Source organism: Artemia sp. Qi Xiang Cuo, chromosome 10, assembly GCF_049724085.1.
Source record: "Artemia sp. Qi Xiang Cuo chromosome 10, ASM4972408v1, whole genome shotgun sequence".
Lineage (NCBI taxonomy): Eukaryota > Metazoa > Arthropoda > Branchiopoda > Anostraca > Artemiidae > Artemia > Artemia sp. Qi Xiang Cuo.
This window is the reverse complement of record NC_142803.1, coordinates 4,719,886-4,741,680: the sequence shown is the minus strand read 5'-3', so window position 1 is coordinate 4,741,680 and position 21,795 is coordinate 4,719,886. Positions and strand designations below refer to the sequence as shown.

At 33.2% G+C, this 21,795-nt stretch overlaps 2 protein-coding genes across 4 annotated transcripts in view; one reads left to right on the top strand and one right to left on the bottom strand.

Annotated features, from left to right (window-relative positions):
* The window catches only part of LOC148947383 (uncharacterized), a 278,197-nt gene that overhangs the window by 128,438 nt on the left and 127,964 nt on the right, over positions 1-21,795 (bottom strand). The window lies entirely within an intron of this gene.
* Positions 4,353-21,795, top strand: part of LOC148947385 (uncharacterized) — a 66,461-nt gene continuing 49,018 nt past the window's right edge. For 2 of the 3 annotated variants that reach the window (XM_089095830.1, XM_089095828.1), the window contains exon 1: positions 4,353-4,448. In XM_089095830.1, coding sequence (XP_088951956.1) covers positions 4,430-4,448 — 19 coding nt within the window. In that variant the 5' untranslated portion in view covers positions 4,353-4,429. The remainder of the gene's footprint in view (positions 4,449-21,795) is intronic. The other variant, XM_089095829.1, reaches the window with a different exon arrangement.

Genomic DNA, 21,795 nt, shown 5'->3' with positions numbered 1-21,795 from the left:
TTGTGCTTCCTACCCATGTCAAGTTTTTAAATGATTCTGGACTTGTATCGCCAAATCTTGCCTCTCAACTGTTTAGTAGCACTCATAATAATGCATCCTGTCTGATGCTGACATTTTTTTTATTTCTTCTGCAACAAATTGCTCACCTACAGTTTCTATGGTGATAGTCCAAAGGAAGATCAGACAAAGCACAGAGCTCTAACTGAGGAGTCGTAACGTAGAAAAGCTAATGAAGACAGGGATTTTATAATTCGTAAAGGTGCCATCATCATCTTTTTTGTGGTTTCATAGTGCTGTCCACTGGTAAGATCCAACAATTTTACCACTTTTTGGGCTCCTGCATACTCTAGTCCTGCATCCTCTCAGATTCCTACCTCACAAAGAATGAAGCTCCTTAGCTCCAATGTTGATAGCCCCCCTAATAAGCTTTCCGAACTTTTCTCTTGTGTGATAACAGAAGAAGTGGATGTTGCAGCAGTTAGAGAAGTTTCACCAAATAAGGCCTTGTCAATCTTATCACCTGATGAAATTAAAATCAATCGTTACCAGCTCTTTTCTAAACGGAATTCCCCACTTTGAAACAGAGGAGTGATCATATATATAAGAGATTGACTAAAGGTTAGTCTCATTCCTTTTAATTCTCTGACTACTAATGGAGTTGAGTCTGTTTGGATAAAAACACACAATCAAACATTCTCAATTGTAGTGGGTTTTGTCTATAAAAGCCCCAGTACTCTCTGTGTTTTTGACTCTAAATCTAATTTGAATTTTATATTATCACATGCGATAACCAATTTTTTCAGTTATGATCTTGTCCTTCTGGGGGACTTTAACCTTCCTGAAATCCAATGAATTAACTTATCTGGTTTTTACACTGGAGCTTCTCCCTTTTTCATTTGCCGTTCCTGATAATTCCCTTTGTCAAATAATATTACAAACAACTCATTTCAGGGAAAGTTGAGTTTCCAATACTCTTGATGTGGTTATTCTCAGTAATATTGACCTTCTTATTAAGAATGTAATAACCATACTTGTTGGTAGTAGCGACCATGTTGTAATTATTTCTAAGTTATTTTTTCCTACTAAACAACCTTCTTCTAAGCAACGAAAATATGTCAACTATAAGCAAGTCTCGGAAATACTTACCAATATTAACTGGAAACAGCTCATTACTAACGATATTGATGAGAGTTGGTCAAATATAAAAATAAAAATTTTGCATGCTGAAGAGTCTTGCACCAGAATTTTTGGGCAAAATAGGCAAAAAGTTTAACTTCTTGAACTAAAAAACTAATCAACAGAAAACATCGAGCATGGAATCGCTATAGATAAAAGAAGATAACAGAAAGTTATCAAGTCTTCAAATCTTTTCATAATCAGACAACCAACCAAATAAAGGAGTTGAAGAGAAGGTTTGAGGAAAAATTGGCTGAGGATGTTAAGGATAACCCTAAACCTTTCTGCTGCTATGCCACTCAAAAATGTACTAGCAGACAAACAGTCCCAGATATTTAGCAAAATGGTCAATAAGTTGCTGATCCTGAGCTGAAAGTTGAAATTTTCAACTTACAATTCTCATTTGTTTTTCCCTCCAATTCCATGATTGTTTATCCCACACCTCCTTTATATGATGCATCACATAAGATGAAACCAAATCTAATTACTGATACATTAGTTCTAAAGGACCTTATATCCGTCAAACAGTATAAATATGCTGGTCCAGACGGCATTTGCTTAGGTATCCTGCATAAATATCGTACAGTTTTTTGTCAACCTCTCACCCTGCTGTTCAAGTCATCATTAAATCTTTCCAGGCTACCGCTGGATTGGAAAAATGCGCATATCTTTCCATAATTTAAAAGGGGTAGAAACGAAATAGCTAAAAATAATTGACAAATTAACGAGACATCAGAAGTTGTTAAGGTTCTTGAAAGAATAACCAATTCTGCAGTTGTTAAACATCTTGAAGCAAATAATGTTTTGCGCAGTTCACAACGTACCGTTGATTCAAGACAATCTGTTGATACCAAACTCTTTGAATTATGTGATCAGATCTCCAAGTTGGTTGATATTATGGTGCCTACTAATATTATTCTGCTTGACTTTTGTAAAGCTTTTGACAAAGTTTGTCACAAGCGACTTGCAATTAAATTATATCCATTCAAGCTTGAAGAGAAATCCCGGATCTCGATCTTTGATTTTCTTTATATGCGATTACAATAAGTTTAGTTATTCAATGACTCTGGTGATCGTATTCTATCTTCCTCTACACATGTTTTGAATGAAGTTCCTCAGGTAAGAGTTTTGGGTCCTAGACTTATCTTCATCAGTGATGGTCCTTCCCTTATCAGAAGTAAATCAACTCTCTATGCAGATGACCTGTAGCTTCTTGGATCAGCCTTGTCTGGTGAATTTCATCCCGCCCTTCTACAAAATAATCTTTGACTGCTTGGTTAATGGGTTGAGGCTTGACTTCTTGAATTTAATGTTGCCAAGTGCCATATCATTCACATAAACAAACTGAATCCTTGTCGCTTTCGTTTTTTCATTGGCCACCAGTCTCCTCTGTAAATAAGGAGCAAGATCTTAGTGTTACTATTAATAAGGAACTAAAATTCAGCACTCATGCTAAGAGGCTTGCTGCTGGTGCTAGTTTAACTATGGGACTTATTATAGACAAACCCATATCTTATAAAAGACAAAGTTCTTGAAGATGCAAAGAGACGTACCAACAGGATGATATCTGACATGAGGGAGTTTTCCCACCCAGTAAGACTATCAAAGCCGAATCTCTACACTTGTTTCCAGGAGAAATAGAAGGGATGCCGTTTTAACCCATAAGTTAATGACTACTCTCTCATCGTTGTTCCCTATTGCTCGTACCAACTCAAGAATTAGAGGTCACCATCAGAAACTAGTCAAACAGTCTACCATATATAAAGTCTAACAATTACACTTTTTTAATTCTGTGTGTATAATATGAGTCAAAGTATATTGAATCATTTAAATAGACCCAGTTAATTAAAATAGGTTTTGTAATGTTATTTTCAATAACAGTTAGTTTACGCTGTAAATTTTAAATAACTTTCAAACAGTATAATTTCACTATTATTTTGTGAAGGTTGGTACTATTTATTATCGTATTTATAATAATTAATATTTATCGCGTCCTTACTGCAATGCAAAACAAATCCATTAAGCCAGTGTTTCTGACATGTCGGAAATTTTCGGACATATCAGAAGAAATTCTCGTGCCGAACCTGGTATAAAGTTTTTTTTTTTTACATGTCATGAAATTTCTGTAAGTGACCCAACGTGCCGAACAGTACCGTGCCGAACAGCAGATAGGGCAACCCATTGAAATCCCCCGCGTGCAGAACATTTTCTCAAGACATGTCAAAAAATTGGTTTTTTTACCCACCGTACCGACCACGAGATTAGGGAACCCACCTGATCTGACGGGTGGCCGCCGCACAGTTCCCCACTGAAACATATCTCAAAAGTTTGAGATATGTCATGAGAACCTAGCGTGCCGAACATGTTACCCCCTTGATGGGGGTAGTCTTGATGCAACCTATTGCCCAAAATACTTGATAAATTCAATTCATGTGATTTTGAATTGAATTTATCAAGTATTTTGGGCAATAGGTTGCATCAAGACTACCCCCATCAAGGGGGTAACATGTTCGGCACGCTAGGTTCTCATGACATATCTCAAACTCAGTAAGACTATCAAAGCCGAATCTCTACACTTGTTTCCAGGAGAAATAGAAGGGATGCCGTTTTAACCCATAAGTTAATGACTACTCTCTCATCGTTGTTCCCTATTGCTCGTACCAACTCAAGAATTAGAGGTCACCATCAGAAACTAGTCAAACAGTCTACCATATATAAAGTCTGCACTCCGCATTTTCATTGCGAATTATGAACATTTGGAAAAACTACCTGAAGAAACAGTTACTGTGGAATCCTTTGATGTTTGCAAAAGAAGGTTGGATGGTGAGTGGTCATCTGGAGAATCTAAACACAATTGATCATGCAACAGCACCTGGTCACCAAAGAACTTTGAAAAGAACACCTAAGTCATCATTCTGGAGATCTAGAAGGAGAAATCCTTAGATTGCTCCTAACTGCAATTTAAGGTGAAACATAATTAAAGCATTCCGGTTTGAGAAAGTTTAGGAGTCTGTAACTAATTTGAGAAGTGTTACTAACAATCCTTCTTTTTTTTTTATAAATTTTTACCTTGCCTACAATTTGATACTATTTGAAATTTTTGTGAAACATAACCAAAAATTACCTTTCTTACCCTTGATAGAAATATGTTTTGGCAACGATGCTTGTTGGCAAAACAAAAATGGTCAGATAACCTAATGTGTTTAAATCCTGAAATTGGAAAGTAACATAAGCTCTGACACAAAAGTAAATTATGGATTATAGCTCTTTAGGTAAAGTTCTACCAAATCATATTATTGAGTTAGGAATAAAGTGAATAGACCATTCAATGCCTTTTTATTATAGCCAATTAATGGCTATAGCCTAAGGAAGGTAAACCTGAAGATTAGACAAACAAACCCTATTATAACAGAAATTAAGAGTTTAAATATGTTCTGTATAGAATAAAGAGATTATTTTCCTTTTTCTTGGGGGGGGGGGGCTTTTTTAAAATTAGTAGTGTATGAATTGTGCACATTGTTTCTCTTTGGTTCTTTTTTTTTTTTTTTTTTTTTTTTTTTTTACAGATGTCTAACACAAAGTTGGCCTAGTACTACAGTGCTAAGACTCATGAAGACTGTCAGAATTTGTATCTTCAATGAAAATTTTCTGTTATATGTATAGAAAGTCTCAAGGGACAAAGTTTGTCTCAGTGAAGGGAATGTTAGGCATAAAAATAGACCATCTGCAGATTTACCTGCAGAAAATCCCACCTCCTTGGAAAATTCTCCTCAGACAATTTTCACTGTGAAAAATCCCCTCCACATGTAAGGTTGACCAGCCAAAAGGAAAGTAAGACAAATGAAAATAACAATGGAAAAAAGGGATTTGGAGTATTCTACCTATGTTCTAAAAATGAGGTAGGAAATTCTATGGGATTTATCTAAATTTTTGTTGCTTATGATTCTTCCTTTTTTTCTTTATGGAAGCCAGGGTTAGGTCATCATAAAAGGGTACCAAACTTTGCTTGGTGTAAAGAAAGACATTAAAAAAAAAACAACTTTTATTTCATTTTATGCTATTTATCAAATCCGTTTGTGTATTTATACACTTTTTTTTTGTACAGGGCTGTAAGTTCAAGCCCATTGCTTAACACACTTTTCCTACAAATATTAAAAATATAATTTTGTTGAGGCAAGTGTTGCATTTTCAGTGTAATAAATATATTGTTATTTTATTTGGGCTAAATGTATATAAAAAACTACAAGATCCAAAACGCAAGCTCTCATATTGAGCTGCTTCAGATGACTGCTAAAGCCCAACCCACCCCCTTGTAGCCTAACCATTCACTATTGACAAGCAGGTTTCTTGTGAATTATGTGAGTTTTAATACTTAGAGTTAGAGTGGTGGTAATATGCTACTGATGTACCATATTGCTATACTATTCCATTGAATGTTTCCAAACACGTTTAGCCAATCCTTGGACCTATCAACATTCTTCCTAAAAACAAAATAAAAATTCCAGCCCCCATCCCAATCTCCACAGGAAATTGGGCCTCACAGCCCCTGGGACAGCAAGTGTAACTTTTGGAATTTGCCATTATTTACATAAACAATCTTAGAGATTGTTTTCTGTAAGAAAGTATTATATTTTGTTGGATATATTTTTTTTGGGGGGGGGGGGTAGGGGACATGAGCCAAAAAGTTGTTCCTAATTTGTGGTATTTTGTGGAAGTTTTTGTGGATTGTTGGCATACCTAAGATTCTGAGTGCTTTCCCAAGAGTATAACCTTGGAAAGCACTCGAGGAAATCAAAGACAGTATGTGTGATCAATTTTCATCAGAAGTTCTAGTGCCCTTTTAAGATTCAGAGGAATCGGAGGGTGGATACCCCTCCCCACACCTTGTATTTTCCCGAAATGCATCTGATAGAAATTTTGAGATGGCCATTTGTTGTCTTAGAAACTTCGAAAAAAGCTCATTCGATTTGAAATTGATAGGGCTGGTGCTCTTTATAATAGTTAAAAGTGATTTTAGGGCAACTAACCCCCCTCCCACGCCCACCATTTCCCCGAACACATCAAATCAAAATTTTTAGTTAGCCATTTTGTTTAACGTAATTGAAAGGTCTGAAAATTATGACTTTGAGGATGACAACCGCTTCCCCCCAGAGCCCTCAGGGCCAGGGTTGTAAATAATTTCGGTGACCACAATGCCTTTCCATGACGATAAATAAATAAAAGTTCAATAGGGATCAAATCCTTTTAATAGTCAGTGATTTTCACAAACAGTGATAAAATTTCACAAAAAATACTAGATATTTTGGTCACATATGCCCTGGGTTGTAAGTTATACCCTGGAGGCGTGAAAAAAGACCACAACACAATTTGCGCTTCACTGAAAACAAAATATGTTTGAAATATTTTCACCTTTCTTACTTTAATTAGTAAAAAATTATCAAAACCTTAAGGAAAAAATGTTAGTATAATGTCAATTAAACTGACAACCCATGGTCATTTGTTTTTTTTTTTCAGTAAAGCGAAAATTGTGTTCTGGTCTTGAGAAGGCATGGGGGTTATCAACCCTACTCATCTTAATTTTTGCTGGTTTTGACTTTGACTTGGCTATTTATTGTAATTTATGTTTGTTTCGAGTCCATTTATTTATTGATGGTGATGTGTGATAGTTTTACGTTTTGAAGATTATTTGACTTTATTTTTGCTCATTCTTGACTTAACTTTTCTTTGGAAGACTTGTCTCGTGGATTTATTTTAATTAATCAGAGGTAACGTTATAGCATTGCCTATAGTAAAGACCATGTGGCTCCAATGTTTTATTATTGTTTTTTTTTCCCAGAGGCACTTCAAATGGAAGAAGTCGTCGTAAAAACTTCAAAGGGGGCTCATTCAATTGGAAATTGAGAGTTCGAGTGTCCTTTTCAAGGGTCAAAAGTGATTGGAAGGCAACAAACATCTCTTCCATGCCCTCAATTTCCCCAAACACATCCAATCAAAAATTTTGAGATAGCCATTTTGTTCTACGTAGTTGATTTCCAGATAGAAAATATGTTTTTGAGGAGGACACTCCCCGACAGCCCAATGGAAAGGTTTTTAAGTTATGCCCTGGAGGCATATAAGCTTTTTATAGAAAGCTTTGTTGTAGAAACTTAAAAAGTGGCTCATTCGAATGGAAATTCAAGGGGATAGTGCCCTTTTTAACAGTAAGAAGTGATTGGAGGGCAACTAACCCCCCTCTCACGCCAACCTTTTCCCCAAACACATTGAATCAACATTTTGAGCTACCCATTTTGTTCAACGTAGTTGAAAATTCTGGAAATTAGGTCTTTGAGGATGACACCCCCCTCCCCCCTACAGCCCTCAGGGCAAGGGTTGTAAGTTATGGCCTGGAGGCATATATGGTTTTTATAGAAAGCGTTGTCATAAAAATTTCAAAAAGGGCTCATTTGACTGGAAGTTTAAATGGCTAGTGCCCTTTTTAATAGTCAAAAGTGATTGGAAGACAACTAACTTCCCTTCCACTCCCACCATTTCCCCAAACACATCCAATCAAAATTTTGAGATAGCCATTTTGTTCAACGTTGTTGAAAGTTCCGGAGATTATATCTTTGAGCATGGAACTCCCCTAAAAGTCTTCAGGGCAAGGGTTATAAGTTATCTCCTGGGTGCATATATGGTTCTCATGGAAGGAATGCTCATATAGACTTTAGAGAGGGCTCATTTGATTGGAAATGGAAAGTTCTAGTTCACTTTTTAGATGTCAAAAGATATTGGAGGGTAAACAGTCCCCCTCCACGCCCTTTTTTCCCAAATGTATCTGATAAAAATTTTGAGTAAGCTTTTTTGTTAAAAATGGTTCAAAGATCATATAACAAAACTCTGGTGCCGACACAACCCCCAAGGGCCCGGGAGCATGCGTTGTAAATCATACCCAGGGGGTATATATGGTGCTCATGGAAAGAATGATTGTATAAACTTCAAAGATGACTCATTCGATTGGAAATTGAAATTTCTAGGTCAATGTTGAAGAGTCGAAAGAAATTGGAGGGCACCTAGCCCTCCCCCTTTCCACACCTTTTTTTCTCAAACCCATCTGATAAGAACTTTAAGATAGTAATTTTTAAAAAAATAGTTCAAAGACCATATAACGAAAACTCCGGGGTCGACATGCCCCCAGGGCCCGAAGGCAGGCGTTTTAAGTTATGCCCTGGGGGTTTATATGGTTCTTATGGAAGGGATAATCGTAAAAACTTCCGAGAGGTCTAATTTGATTGGAAATTGAAAGTTCTAATTTAGTTTTTGAGAGTCAAAAGAGATTGGAGGGCAAATTGTCCCCCCCCCATGCCCATTTTTCCCGAATGCATCCGATAAAAATTTTGAGATAGCCATTAATTTAAAAATTTTTCAAAAGTTAGATAATAAAAACTAGGGTGTCGATACAGTCCCCAGTCCCTGGGGGCAGGCGTTGTAAGTTATGTCCGAGGGCATATATGGTTCTTATGAAAGGGATACTCGTATAAACTTCAGAGAGGGCTCATTTGATTTGAAATTGAAATTTCTAGTTCATAGTTTAATAGTCAAAAGAGATCCGAGGGCAACTAGTCCCCCCCACGCCTTCTTTTTCCAAACCCATTTGATAAAAATTTTGAGGTAGACATTTTGTTAAAAAAAATAGTTCAAAGGTCGGATAAAAAAACTGTGGTGTCCATACAGCCCCCCAGGGTCCGGGAGAAGGCGTTCTAAGTTAAGCCCTAAAGGTATGTATGATTCCTATGAAAGGGATGCTCGTATAAACTTCATAGAGGGCTCATTTGATTTGAAATTGAAAGTTCTAGTTCACTTTTTAAGAGTCAAGAGATTTAAGGGCAACTAGTCCCCCCCTCCGACGCCCTGGGGGGGCATGGGGGGCCTTAAGATAGCCAGTTTTTTTTAGTTGTTCAAAAATTAGATATCAAAAAATCCGGTGTCAATACAACCCTCCAGGGCCCAGGGGGTAGGCATTGTAACTGTTGTTCTTGGGCCGTGTATGGTTCTTATGAAAGAGATTCTCGTAAAAACTTCAGAGAGGGCTCATTTGATTGGAAAATGAAAGTTCTAGTTCACTTTTTAAGAGTCAAAAGATATCCGATAAGAGTCACTTTTAAGAGTCAAAAGATATCAAAAGATTAGGGCCAATCAGAGAGAGCGGAGGTTACTCTATATATGATAACTTGATTAGTAATTGGATTCGAATAAAAGGAGTGATTTTCATTGCAATTCATATTAGTAAGAGAGTTGAATTCAGAGAGAATAGTTTATATGAGACGATATTAGTAGAGAAAATGAGTGGAGCATTTACACTATTGGAGGTTGATGGTGAAGCCGGCAGCAGCAAAGATTTACAAGTACCAAACGTGGCTGTGGAAATAACAGGAGGCTGTAGACTATGCCTTGAATGGGATGATATGTATGCTAGATATGTGATATCATTGAGCAAATTTAAAATGGAGCAGCAATTATGTTTTCTGCAAAACTGAATATTGTGCATATAAATAGACTTCAGGCAGCATTAGATGCCCTAGTGAAATATATTGATGAAAACAAGTTGAATCAGTGATTATTATTATTGTTGTAATTATGCTCAATAAAATTGTTTCTAAATCAAAGATATTTTACTTTCTATAGTAGACTAGCGTATATTTTTAGAGTAGAAAAAATTTTTGATTAGTCTGAAGTTTGTTGTGAGAGTGTTGAACCATCATAACAGTTTATACAGCCAAATCGTATTCAAAATATTTTCTTGGAAATAAATTTAAGTTTTGTCTTAATTTTGGGTATCTATGGATATTTATTGAGTTATATAAATAAGGAAGTTGCTAATTAAAAAATAGTAGGCTAAACCCAGAATTTATTGATTGATTGACATATGCAGTTAAACGCTAAATCTCATTGCAAAAAAAGGATATAACATTCGTGAATTGAACTGTGTGAACAATATTAATTGAATAATAGGAAAAAAACAGAGCTAGATAACATTTGCGAATTGGATACAGCCAAATTGTATTCAAAATATTTTCTTGGAAAGAAATTTAAGTTTTGTATTAATTTTGGGTATCTATGGATATTCATTGAGTTATATAATTAAGGAAGTTGCTAATTAAAGAATAGTAGGCTAAACCCAGAATTGATTGATTGATTGACATATTCTGTTAAAAGCTCACTCAATTTGCAAAAAAAGGATATAACATTCGTGAATTGAACTGTATCAACGATATTAATTGAATAATAGAAAAAAAAACAGCTAGATAACATTTGTGAATTGGATACAGCCAAATCGTATTCAAAATATTTTCTTGGAAAGAAATCTAAGTTTTGTATTAATTTTGGGTATCTATGGATATTCATTGAGTTATATAATTAAGGAAGTTGCTAATTAAAGAATAGTAGGCTAAACCTAGAATTGATTGATTGATTGATATATGGTGTTAAAAGCTAACTCAATTTGCAAAAAAGGATATAACATTCGCGAATTGAACTGTATCAACGATTTTAATTGAATAATAGGGAAAAAACAGAGCTAGATAAAATTTGCGAATTGGAATCATATGAAGATGGAGAAAAAAGGGCTAAACTGATTAGCAGTTAAGGTAACCCGGAAGGGCTTGTTAACTCAGGCAATTTGCTATAAATTTGAGACAACATCAATCTATGAAAATGGTTAATGATGATAGAATGACATAGTGAGTTGACCTAGCTTTACCTCTCCGATGTGTTCTGTATAATACACAAGTGGTGTTTGAACAGTGTTGTCAATTTAAAAATGGGGTCTAACGTTATAGTATACTAAAAAGTTGATACTAAGAGAGATGTAAATGCCAAGAAAAGAATTTTAATAATGAAACTCAGAACAAACCTTAGAAATCCTTGCAAATCAAGTAGTAAGGTGTATGTGAGTACGAACCATCAAGGATCAAAAGCACCAACGACCCTAACCACCAGAGACGTCAACCCCCCAAACGTCACCTATCCCCAAACTCGAAGGGCGCCCCCCTCTTCTCCAACTTTTTGGCGCCCTCCCCCCTTTTTATTATTTTTTTTGGTTTTTTTTAACTTTGTTGTATTATTTTTTTAATATGAAATATTTTTTTCAACTTTTTTTTATAATTCTTCTAATGAGATGTAACGTACTTAAAACAAAAAAAAATCAAATTTAATATTTTCCAAACTAAAAGTGAGAATAGTATAGATAGATACGTCATGACCTTTATTATTTTAAAAATAATGTTCGTAGTAGCACTTTTTTTTATTGGACTAAAATTTTTTTTTGGACTTCGAAATTATTCAACTTTTTTTTTACGTATCTTAAAATGACATAAAATATGCTTACAGCTCTGACAGTCGTACTCTATGCTTCCTCAGACACGATGCGGCTTTCCCACTGGTACTCTATGGCCGGTTATCGACACTACCTAGTTTATTGCATGTATTAAATCAGTATTTTTTACGCAGTGGAACGATAAACACATAAGTCATATCTTTAAAAAAAAGTGAAGATTGAGCATTTTAATAAAGTGTGTTCACATGACAATGTTATTGTAGCATTGAATGCTGACAAGCAGAAGTATTTAAACCATGAAACAAGTACAAGTGGTAGCACTATTGGAAATGTATTCATGCATTGTCATGACTGTAAGGAATTAAATTTCTTTGGAGTACCGAAAAAAAACTTATGTTGGTGGATATGCAAGATTGAGATCTCCAGAGATGATTACACTCAAAGAGAATACCAACATAAAAATAATCGTTGATGAAAGAGGAAAACTCCTTGCTACTGTTGCAGGTACATTACCTACTGATACATCCTATCGTCAGCTTTCGAGCATTAGCATTCAACGGAATATCAAAAAAAGAAAGGTCTACTCTTCTACTAATATCATAAACTATATCTTGTCTACATGCCGAAACTTTTACATGTGTATAAATAATTTGATAATAGACAGTGAAATTGCCAGAAAAATAAAAAGGGCAATGGCAGAAAATATCACTATGGAATATAAAGATGAATTGATGAGAAACAAAGTACCAGCAAACATTACTGCCATTGATCAAACAGTCAATGAACCAAATAATACCAAAGACGAAAATCATATTGAGCCTGTCGATGACACACCAGTAAAAATTGTGTATGACTCAAAATGGAATAATGATTATTCTACTGATTACGAACTAAGAGAAGACAAGAGCTACAATATCAAGAGAGAACATGGTGAACTATTTTATGGAACAGATTCAAAATGTCCAAAGTTGATCATTGATATTTATAATGTATCACAATATATTTTTGTATGATTATTCTGCATAGCATTATTTCATTAAAAAAATATATTATGCATTACATTGTTATGTGTTCATTATTTTCAGAGTAAGCTAGCACGTCCAACGTTTAGAATGTCTATTAAAGCATCGGAGATGTAAGAAAAGGAATTTGCATACATCTATTGTCAGACACATGGGATAACATATGAATAAATTCAGTATCAACATCCTTTGTCGGATATGTCGGATAAAATTGACAAAATCTAAGTATCAGAGTGAATAATTTTTTTATCAACATCCTTTGCCAGATACATCAAATACAATTGATAAAATATAAGTGTCAGAGTGAATAAATTTTTTTTATCAGCATCCTTTGTCAGATACATCAAATAAAATTGACAAAATCTAAATTTCAGAATGAATAAATGCTTTAACAACATCCTTTATCGGACAAGTCGGATAAAACTGACAAAATCTAAGTATCAGAGTGACTAAATTCTATATCAACATCCTTTTCTCGGATACATTTGATAAAATTGACAAAGTCTAAGTGTTAGAGTGAATAATTTTTTTTAATCAATATCTTTTGCCAGATACATCGGATAAAATTGACAAAATCTAAATTTCAAAATGAATAAATTCATTATCAACATCCTTTGTCGGATGTTACCGATAAAATTGACAAAATCCAAGTATCAGAGTGAATAATTTTATTTAAACTACATACTTTGCCAGATACATCGAATAAAATTGATAAAATATAAGTTTCAGAGTGAAATTTTTTTTTATCAACTTCCTTTGTCAGATAAATCAAATAAAATTGAAAAAATCTAAATTTCAGAATGACTAAATGCTTTAACAATATGCTTTATCAGATATTTCGGATAAAATTTACAAATTGTAAGTATCAGAGTGACTAAATTCTATATCAACATCCTTTTCTCGGATACATTTGATAAAATTGACAAAGTCTAAGTGTTAGAGTGAATAATTTTTTTTAATCAATATCTTTTGCCAGACACATCAGATAAAATTGACAAAATCTAAATTTCAAAATGAATAAATTCATTATCAACATCCTTTGTCGGATATGTCAGATAAAATTGACAAAATCTAAGTATCAGAGTGAATAATTTTTTTATCAACATCCTTTGCCAGATACATCGAATAAAATTGATGAGTGAACAAATTTTTTTTATCAACATCCTTTGCCAGATACATCGGATAAAATTGACAAAATCTAAATTTCAGAATGAATAAATTCATTATCAACATCCTTTGTCAGATATGTCGGATAAAATTGACAAAATCTAAGCGTTAGAGTGAATAATTTTCTTAAGTGCATCTTTTGCCAGATATACCGGATAAAATTGATAAAATATAAGTGTCAGAGAGAATAATCTTTTTTTTCAACATCCACTGCCAAACACATAGAGTAAAACTAACAATATCTAACTCTAAGAGCAAATAAATGCATTATCAACATACCTTTCTCAAATACATGGAATGAACTTGACAAAATCTAAGTATCAGAGATATTAAGTTCTATATCAACACCCCTTTCTCATATAGATTAGTTAAAATCGACAAAATCTAAGCGTCAGATTTAATTAATGCTTGATCAGTACCCCTTAAATGCATTATCAACATTACATAACAGATACATCGGATAAAATTGACAAAATCTAAATACCAGAAAGAATAAATTCATTAAATTCTACATCAACATCCTTTTCTCGGATACATAGATTAAAATTGTCAAAATCTAAATGTTAGAGTGAGTATTTTTTTATCAACATCCTTTGCCAGTCACATCGTATAAAATTGATGAAATCTAAGTCTCAGAGTGAATAAATTCATTATCAACATCCTTTTTCGGATATGATGGATAAAATTGATAAACTTTAAGTATCAGAATGATTAAATTCCATATCAACATCATTTTCTCGGGTACATAGGGTAAAATTGAACAAATCTAAGTATCAAAGTGAATAAATGCTTTATCAACATCCTTTAAATGCATTATAAACATCATTTGTCCGATATATCGGATAAAATTGACAAAACATAAGTATCAGATTTATTAATATTGATATCAGCCCCTCTTGTACATTCACATGGAACAGAGTCGACAAAATCGAGTTATCAGGTTTATTGAATCCTACATCTGAACCTTCTTCTTCAGGACAATAGATATAATGAACAAAATATATGTACGAGAGAGAATAATTTATTTTTTATCAATTTCCGTAGTCGGCTACAACAATTTAAATTAAAAAAATCGAAATATCAGAGTGAATAAATGCTTTTTCAACATCCTTTGTCCGATATGTTGAATAAAATTGACAAAATCTAAATATCAGAATGAATAAATGCTTTAACAACATCATTTGTCGGTTATGTTGGATAAAATTGACAGAATCAAAGTACCAGAGTTATTAAATTCTATATCAACATCCCTTTCTCGGATACATGGGATAAAATTGACAAAATCTAGGTATCAGAGTGAATAAATTCATTATAAACATCCTTTGTCGGATATGTCCGACAAAGTTACACAGGCAAAAAAGAGTGAGAGAGATAAAACACATACAAATACGTACATAACCTAGCGTGCGCGCACGTAAGCTAGTCTAAATTAACCTTGAAAAATGAAATGAAGCTTTGTCGACTTTGCATGTCTCTCACTATGTATGCGCCATCGCGGTGTACACTCCATGTCTTTCTCGGTTTTTGTGTCTAAATCTACGTATTTGTATGTGTTTTTATCTCTCTCACTCTTTTTGACTGTGTGTCTGGGTGGGTGTTTGCTTATTCCAATGCATGTCTGGCCACTCTAAGTGAACCTAAATTAACTCAACTTTTTGAATATCTCTCTCACTATGACTGTGTATATGAGCGGGTATGCTGCCATCTGTAACCGGTCTAACCTAAATTCAACGTAACGGTGCATGAAGTCAAAATGAATAGAACTTGGATTTTATGACTGTTTTCTGATGTATCCGATAAAAACTTTGAAAACGAATTTATTCTTTCTGGTACTTAGATTTTGTCAATTTTATCCGATGTATCTGTCTTGTGTTGTTGATAATGCATTTAAGGGATATTGATAAAGCACTCTGATAAATTCACTCTGATACTTAGATTTTGTCAATTTTATCCCATGTATCTGAGAAAGGGATGTTGATGTAGAATTTAATAATTCTGATACTTAGATTTTGTCAATTTTATCCCAAGTATTCGAGAAAGGGATGTTGATATACAATTTAATCAATCTGATACTTAGATTTTGTCAATTTTATCCGAAATAGCCGACAAATGATGTTGCTAATGCATTTCAAGGATGTTGATAAAACATTTAGCACTCTGACACTGAGATTTTGTCAATTTTATCCCATGTATCCGAGAAAAGGATGTTGATATGGAATATAATCACTCTGATACTTATATTCTGTCAGTTTTATCCAACATATCCGACAAAGATTGTTGATAATGAATTTATTCACTCTGATACTTAGATTTTGTCAATTTTATCCCATATATCCGAGAAAGGGATGTTGATATAGAATTTAATAACTCTGATACTTAGATTCTGTCAATTTTATCCAACATATCTGACAAATTATGTTGTTAAAGCATTTATTCATTCTGATATTTAGATTTTGTCAATTTTATTCAACATATCGGACAAAGGATGCTGAAAAAGCATTTATTCACTCTGATGGTTAGATTTTGTTAATTATAATTGTTGTAACTGATAAAAGATGTTGTTAAAAAATAAATTATTCACTGTGACAGTTGGATTTTGTCAATTTTATCCCATGTACCCGAGAAAGGGATGTTGATATAGAATTTAATCAATCTGATACTTAGATTTTGTCAATTTTATCAGATATATCCGACAAATGTTGGTGATAATGCATTTAAAGGATGTTGATAAATCATTTATTCACTCTGATACTTAGATTTTGTCGATTTTATCTGTCATATCTGACAAATCCAACAAAGGATGCTGATAATGAATTTATTCACTCTGACGGTTATATTTCTTTAATTTTATTAGATGTATCTGGCAAAGGATTATGATGAAAAAAAATATTCACTCAAACACTTATATTTTCCCAATTTTAATCTATGCATCCGAGAAAAGGATGTTGATGTAGAATTTAATGAATTTATTCTTTCTGGTACTTAGATTTTGTCAATTTTATCCGATGTATCTGTCATGTGATGTTGATAATGCATTTAAGGGACATTGATAAAGCATTTATTCACTCTGATACTGATATTTTGTCAATTTTATCCAATGTATCTGAGAAAGGGATGTTGATATAGAATATAATAACTCTGATACTTAGATTTTGTCAAGTTTATCCCATGTATTCGAGAAAGGGACGTTGATAATGAATTTATTTATTCTGAAATTTAGATTTTGTCAATTTTATCCGATGTATCTGGCAAAGGATGTTGATAAAAAATATATTCACTCTGACACTTATATTTTATCAATTATATTCAATGTATCTGGCAAAGGATGTTGATAAAAAATTATTCACTCTGATACTTAGATTTTTTCAATTTTATCCGACATATCCGACAAAGGATGTTGATAATGAATTTATTCATTCTGAAATTTAGATTTTGTCAATTTTATCCGATGTATCTGGCAAAGGATGTTGAAAAAAAATTATTCACTCATCAATTTTATTCGATGTATCTGGCAAAGGATGTTGATAAAAAAAATTATTCACCCTGACACTTAGATTTTGTCAATTTTATCCGACATATCCGACAAAGCATGTTGATAATGAATTTATTCATTCTGAAATTTAGATTTTGTCAATTTTATCCGATGTATCTGGCAAAGGATGTTGATAAAAAAATTATTCACTCTAACACTTAGAATTTGTCAATTTTATCCTATGTATCCGAGAAAAGGATGTTGATATAGAAGTTAGTCACTCTGATACTTAGATTTTGTCAATTTTATCTAACATATCTATTCAAAAATGTTGTTGAATCATTTATACATCTGAAATTTAGATTTTGTCATTTCGATTCGACGTACCTGACAATGGATGTTGATAAAAAAAATTTATTAACTCTGACACTTAGATTTTATGAATTTTATTCGATGTATCTGGCAAAGGATGTTGATAAGAAAATTATTCACTCTGATACTTAGATTTTGTGAATTTTATCCGATATATCCGACAAAGGATGTTGATACTGAATTTATTCATATGTTATCCCATGTTTCTGACAATAGATGTATGCAAATTCCTTTTCTTACGTCTCCGATGCTTTAATAGACATTCTAAACGTTTGATATACTAGCTTACTCTAAAAATAATGAACACATAACAATGTAATGCATAATATATTTTTTAAATGAAATAATGCTATGTGGAATATCAATACAAAAATATATTATGATACATTATTAATATCAATGATCAACTTTGGACATTTTGAATCTGTTCCATAAAATAGTTCACCATGTTCTCTCTTGGTATTGTAGCTATTGTCTTCTCTTAGTTCGTAATCAGTAGAATAATCATTTTTCCATTTTGAGTCATACACAATTTTTACTTGTGTGTCATCGACAGGCTCAATATGCTTTTCGTCTTTGGTATTATTTGGTTCATTGACTGTTTGATCAATGGCAGTAACGTTTGCTGGTACTTTGTTTTTCATCGATTCATCTTTATATTCCATAGTGATATTTTCTGCCAATGTCAATTTTATTTTTCTGGCAATTTCACTGTCTATTATCAAATTATTTTTAAAACAGGTAACAGTTTCGGCACGTAGACAAGATATTGTTTATGATATTAGTAGAAGAGTAGGCCTTTCTTTTTTGATCTTCCGTTGAATGCTAATACCCGAAAGCTGACGACAGGATATATCAGTAAGTACTGTGTTACCTGCAATAGTAGCAAGGAGTTGTCCTCTATCATCAACGATTATTTTTATGTTGGCATTCTTTTTGAGTGTAATCATCTCTGGAGATCTCAATCTCGCATATCTACCAACATAAGAGTTGACTTTTTTTGGTACTCCAAAGAAATTTGATTCCTTACTGTCATGACAATGCATGCATACATTTCCAATAGTGCTACCACTTGTACTTTTTTCATAGTTTAAATACTTCTCCTTGTCAGTATTCAATGCTACAATAACATTGTCATGTGAACTCACTTTATTAAAATGCTCCATCTTCACTTTTTTTTAAATATATGACTTATGTGTTTATCGTTCCACTGCGTAAAAAATACTGATTTAATACATGCAATAGACTAGGTAGTGTCGATAACCGGCCAGAGTAACAGTGGGAAAGCCACATCGTGTCTCTGAGCAAGCATAGAGTACAATTGTTAGAGCCGTAAGCATATTTTATGTCATTTTAAGATACGTAAAAAAAAGTTGAATAAATTCGAAGACCCCAAAAAATTTTATTCCAATAAAAAAAAGTGCTACTACAAACATTATTTTTCTAATAGTAAAGGTCATGACTAACATGTCTATACCAGTCTCATTTTGAGTTTGGAAAATATTAAATGTGATTTTTTTTTGTTTTAAGTATATTTCATCTCATTCGAAGACATGTAAAAAAAATTTGAAAAAAATATATCATTTTTAAAAAAAAAATAAAAAAAAATTTAAAAAAACTTCAAAAAAAATAAAAAAAATAAAAAAACATTGGAGGGGGGAGGGGGCCAAAAAGCTGAAGGGGAGAGTGCGCCCTTCGAGTTTGGGGATAGGTTACGTTTGGGGGGTTGAGGTCTCTGGTGGTTAGGGTCGTTGGTGCTTATGATCCTTGATGGTTCGTACACACATACACCTTACTACTTGATTTGCAAGGATTTCTAAGGTTTGTTCTGAATTTCATTTTTAAAATTCTTTTCTTGGCATCTATATCTCTCTTAGTATCAACTTTTTAGTATACTATAACGTTAGACCCCATTTTAAATTGACAACACTGTTCAAACACCACTTGTGTATTATACAGAACACATTGGAGAGGTAAAGCTAGGTCAACTCACAATGTCATTCTATCATCATTAACCATTTTCATAGATTGATGTTGTCTCAAATTTATAATAAATTTCCTGAGTTAACAAGCCCTTCAGTGTAACTTTAACTACTAATCAGTTTAACCCTTTTTTCTTCATCTTCATGTGATTCCAATTTGCAAACACTATCTAGCTCTGTTTTTTCCCTATTATTCAATTAAAATTGCTCATACAGTTCAATTCGCGAATGTTATATCCTTTTTTGCAAATTGAGTTAGCTTTTAACTGCATATATCAATCAATCAATCAATTCTGGGTTTAGCCTATTATTCTTTAATTAGCAACTTCCTTAATTATATAACTCAATGAATATCCATAGATACCCAAAATTAATAGAAAACTTAAATTTCTTTCCAAGAAAATATTTGAATACGATTTGGCTGTATCCAATTCGCAAATGTTATCTAGCTGTTTTTCCTCTATTATTCAATTAATATCGTTGATACAGTTCAATTCACGAATGTTATATCCTTTTTTTGCAAATTGAGTTAGCTTTTATCAGCATATGTCAATCAATCAGTCAATTCTGGGTTTAGCCTACTATTCTTTAAATAGCAACTTCCTTAATTATATAACTCAATGGATATCCATAGATACCCAAAATTAATACAAAACTTAAATTTCTTCCCAAGAAAATACTTTGAATACGATTTGGCTGTATCCAATTCGCAAATGTTATCTAGCTCTGTTCTTCTCCCCTATTATTCAATTAATATTGTTCATACAGTACAATTCATGAATGTTATATCCTTTTTTTTTGCAAATTGAGTTAGCTTTTAACAGAATATGTCAATCAATCAATCAATTCTGGGTTTAGCCTGCTATTCTTTGATCAGCAACTTCGTTAATTATATAACTCAGTGAATATCCATAGATACCCAAAATTAATACAAAACTTAAATTTCTTTCCAAGAAAATATTTTGAATACGATTTGGCTGTATAAACTGTTATGATGGTTCAACATAAAAAAAACACGTTATCATGAAAGTGCTTCAAAAACCAGTCTGCTTGCGTCATACAATCTCTTCATAAACAAAAAATCGCGAAGAAAGGAAGAAAACGAGGACAATTAATAGCCAGTGAATTTTTTTTTTTTTAAATTAAAAAATTATTTACAATCTCTTCCCCATGATTCGCTCTTTCTCAAATCTATCCATTTTTTAGAGTCCTAACACTCTCACAACCAACTTCAGACTAATCAGAATTTTTTTTTCTACGCTAAAAATATACGCTAGTCTTCTATAGAAAGTAAAATGTCTTTGATTTAGAAACAATTTTATTGAGCATAATTACAACAATAATAATCACTGATTCAGTTTGTTTTCATCAATGTATTTCGATAGATTATCTATTGCTGCCGGAAGTCTATTTATATTGCACAATATTCAATTTCGCAGAAAAACATAATTGCTCTACTATTTTAAACTTACTTAATGATATCACGTATATAATGTACATATCATCGAATTCAAGGTTTATTCTACACTATGCCTCATTTTGATGGATGACCTCACGACCCATACCCCAACCCAAAGGACCTCCCACCAACCCAAAGGACCTCCCCCGACCCCCAAAGGCCCCCCGGGCCCCCAAAGGTGTCCCGGCGCCCCAAAGGTCCCCGAGCCCCCATTTTTTAATATTTTTTAATTTGTGCATTTTGAGACACAAAAGGGCCCCACCCCCAACGTTTGACTCCCCCTCCCACCAGTCGTGTTTTGTCATGGTTGACCATGTCACAGTTACATTCTCTTGATTTTTTTTCATTTTCCAAATGATCTTTGAAAAAGCAAGAGAATGTAACTGTGACAAGGTAAACCACGATAAAAAACCAACGAAAATATTCCAACTCTTGCATTTCACGAAAGAAATCCAAAATGAACTTAGAAAAATCAAGAGAATGTAACTGTGACATGGTAAACCTCGACAAAACACTACTTAAATATTCCAACTCTTGCATTTCAATGAAAGAAATCCAAAATGAACCTTTAAAAATCAAGAGAATGTAACTGTGACAAGGTAAACCACGACAAGACACTACTGAAATATTCCAACTCTTGCATTTCAACAAATGAAATTCAAAATGAACTTTGAAAAAACAAGAGAATGTAACTGTGACATGGTAAACCATGACAAAACACTACTGAAATATTCCAACTCTTGCATTTCAATGAAAGAAATCCAAAATGAACTTTGAAAAATCAAGAGAATGTAACTGCGACGAGGTAAACCGTGACAAAACACTACTGAAAT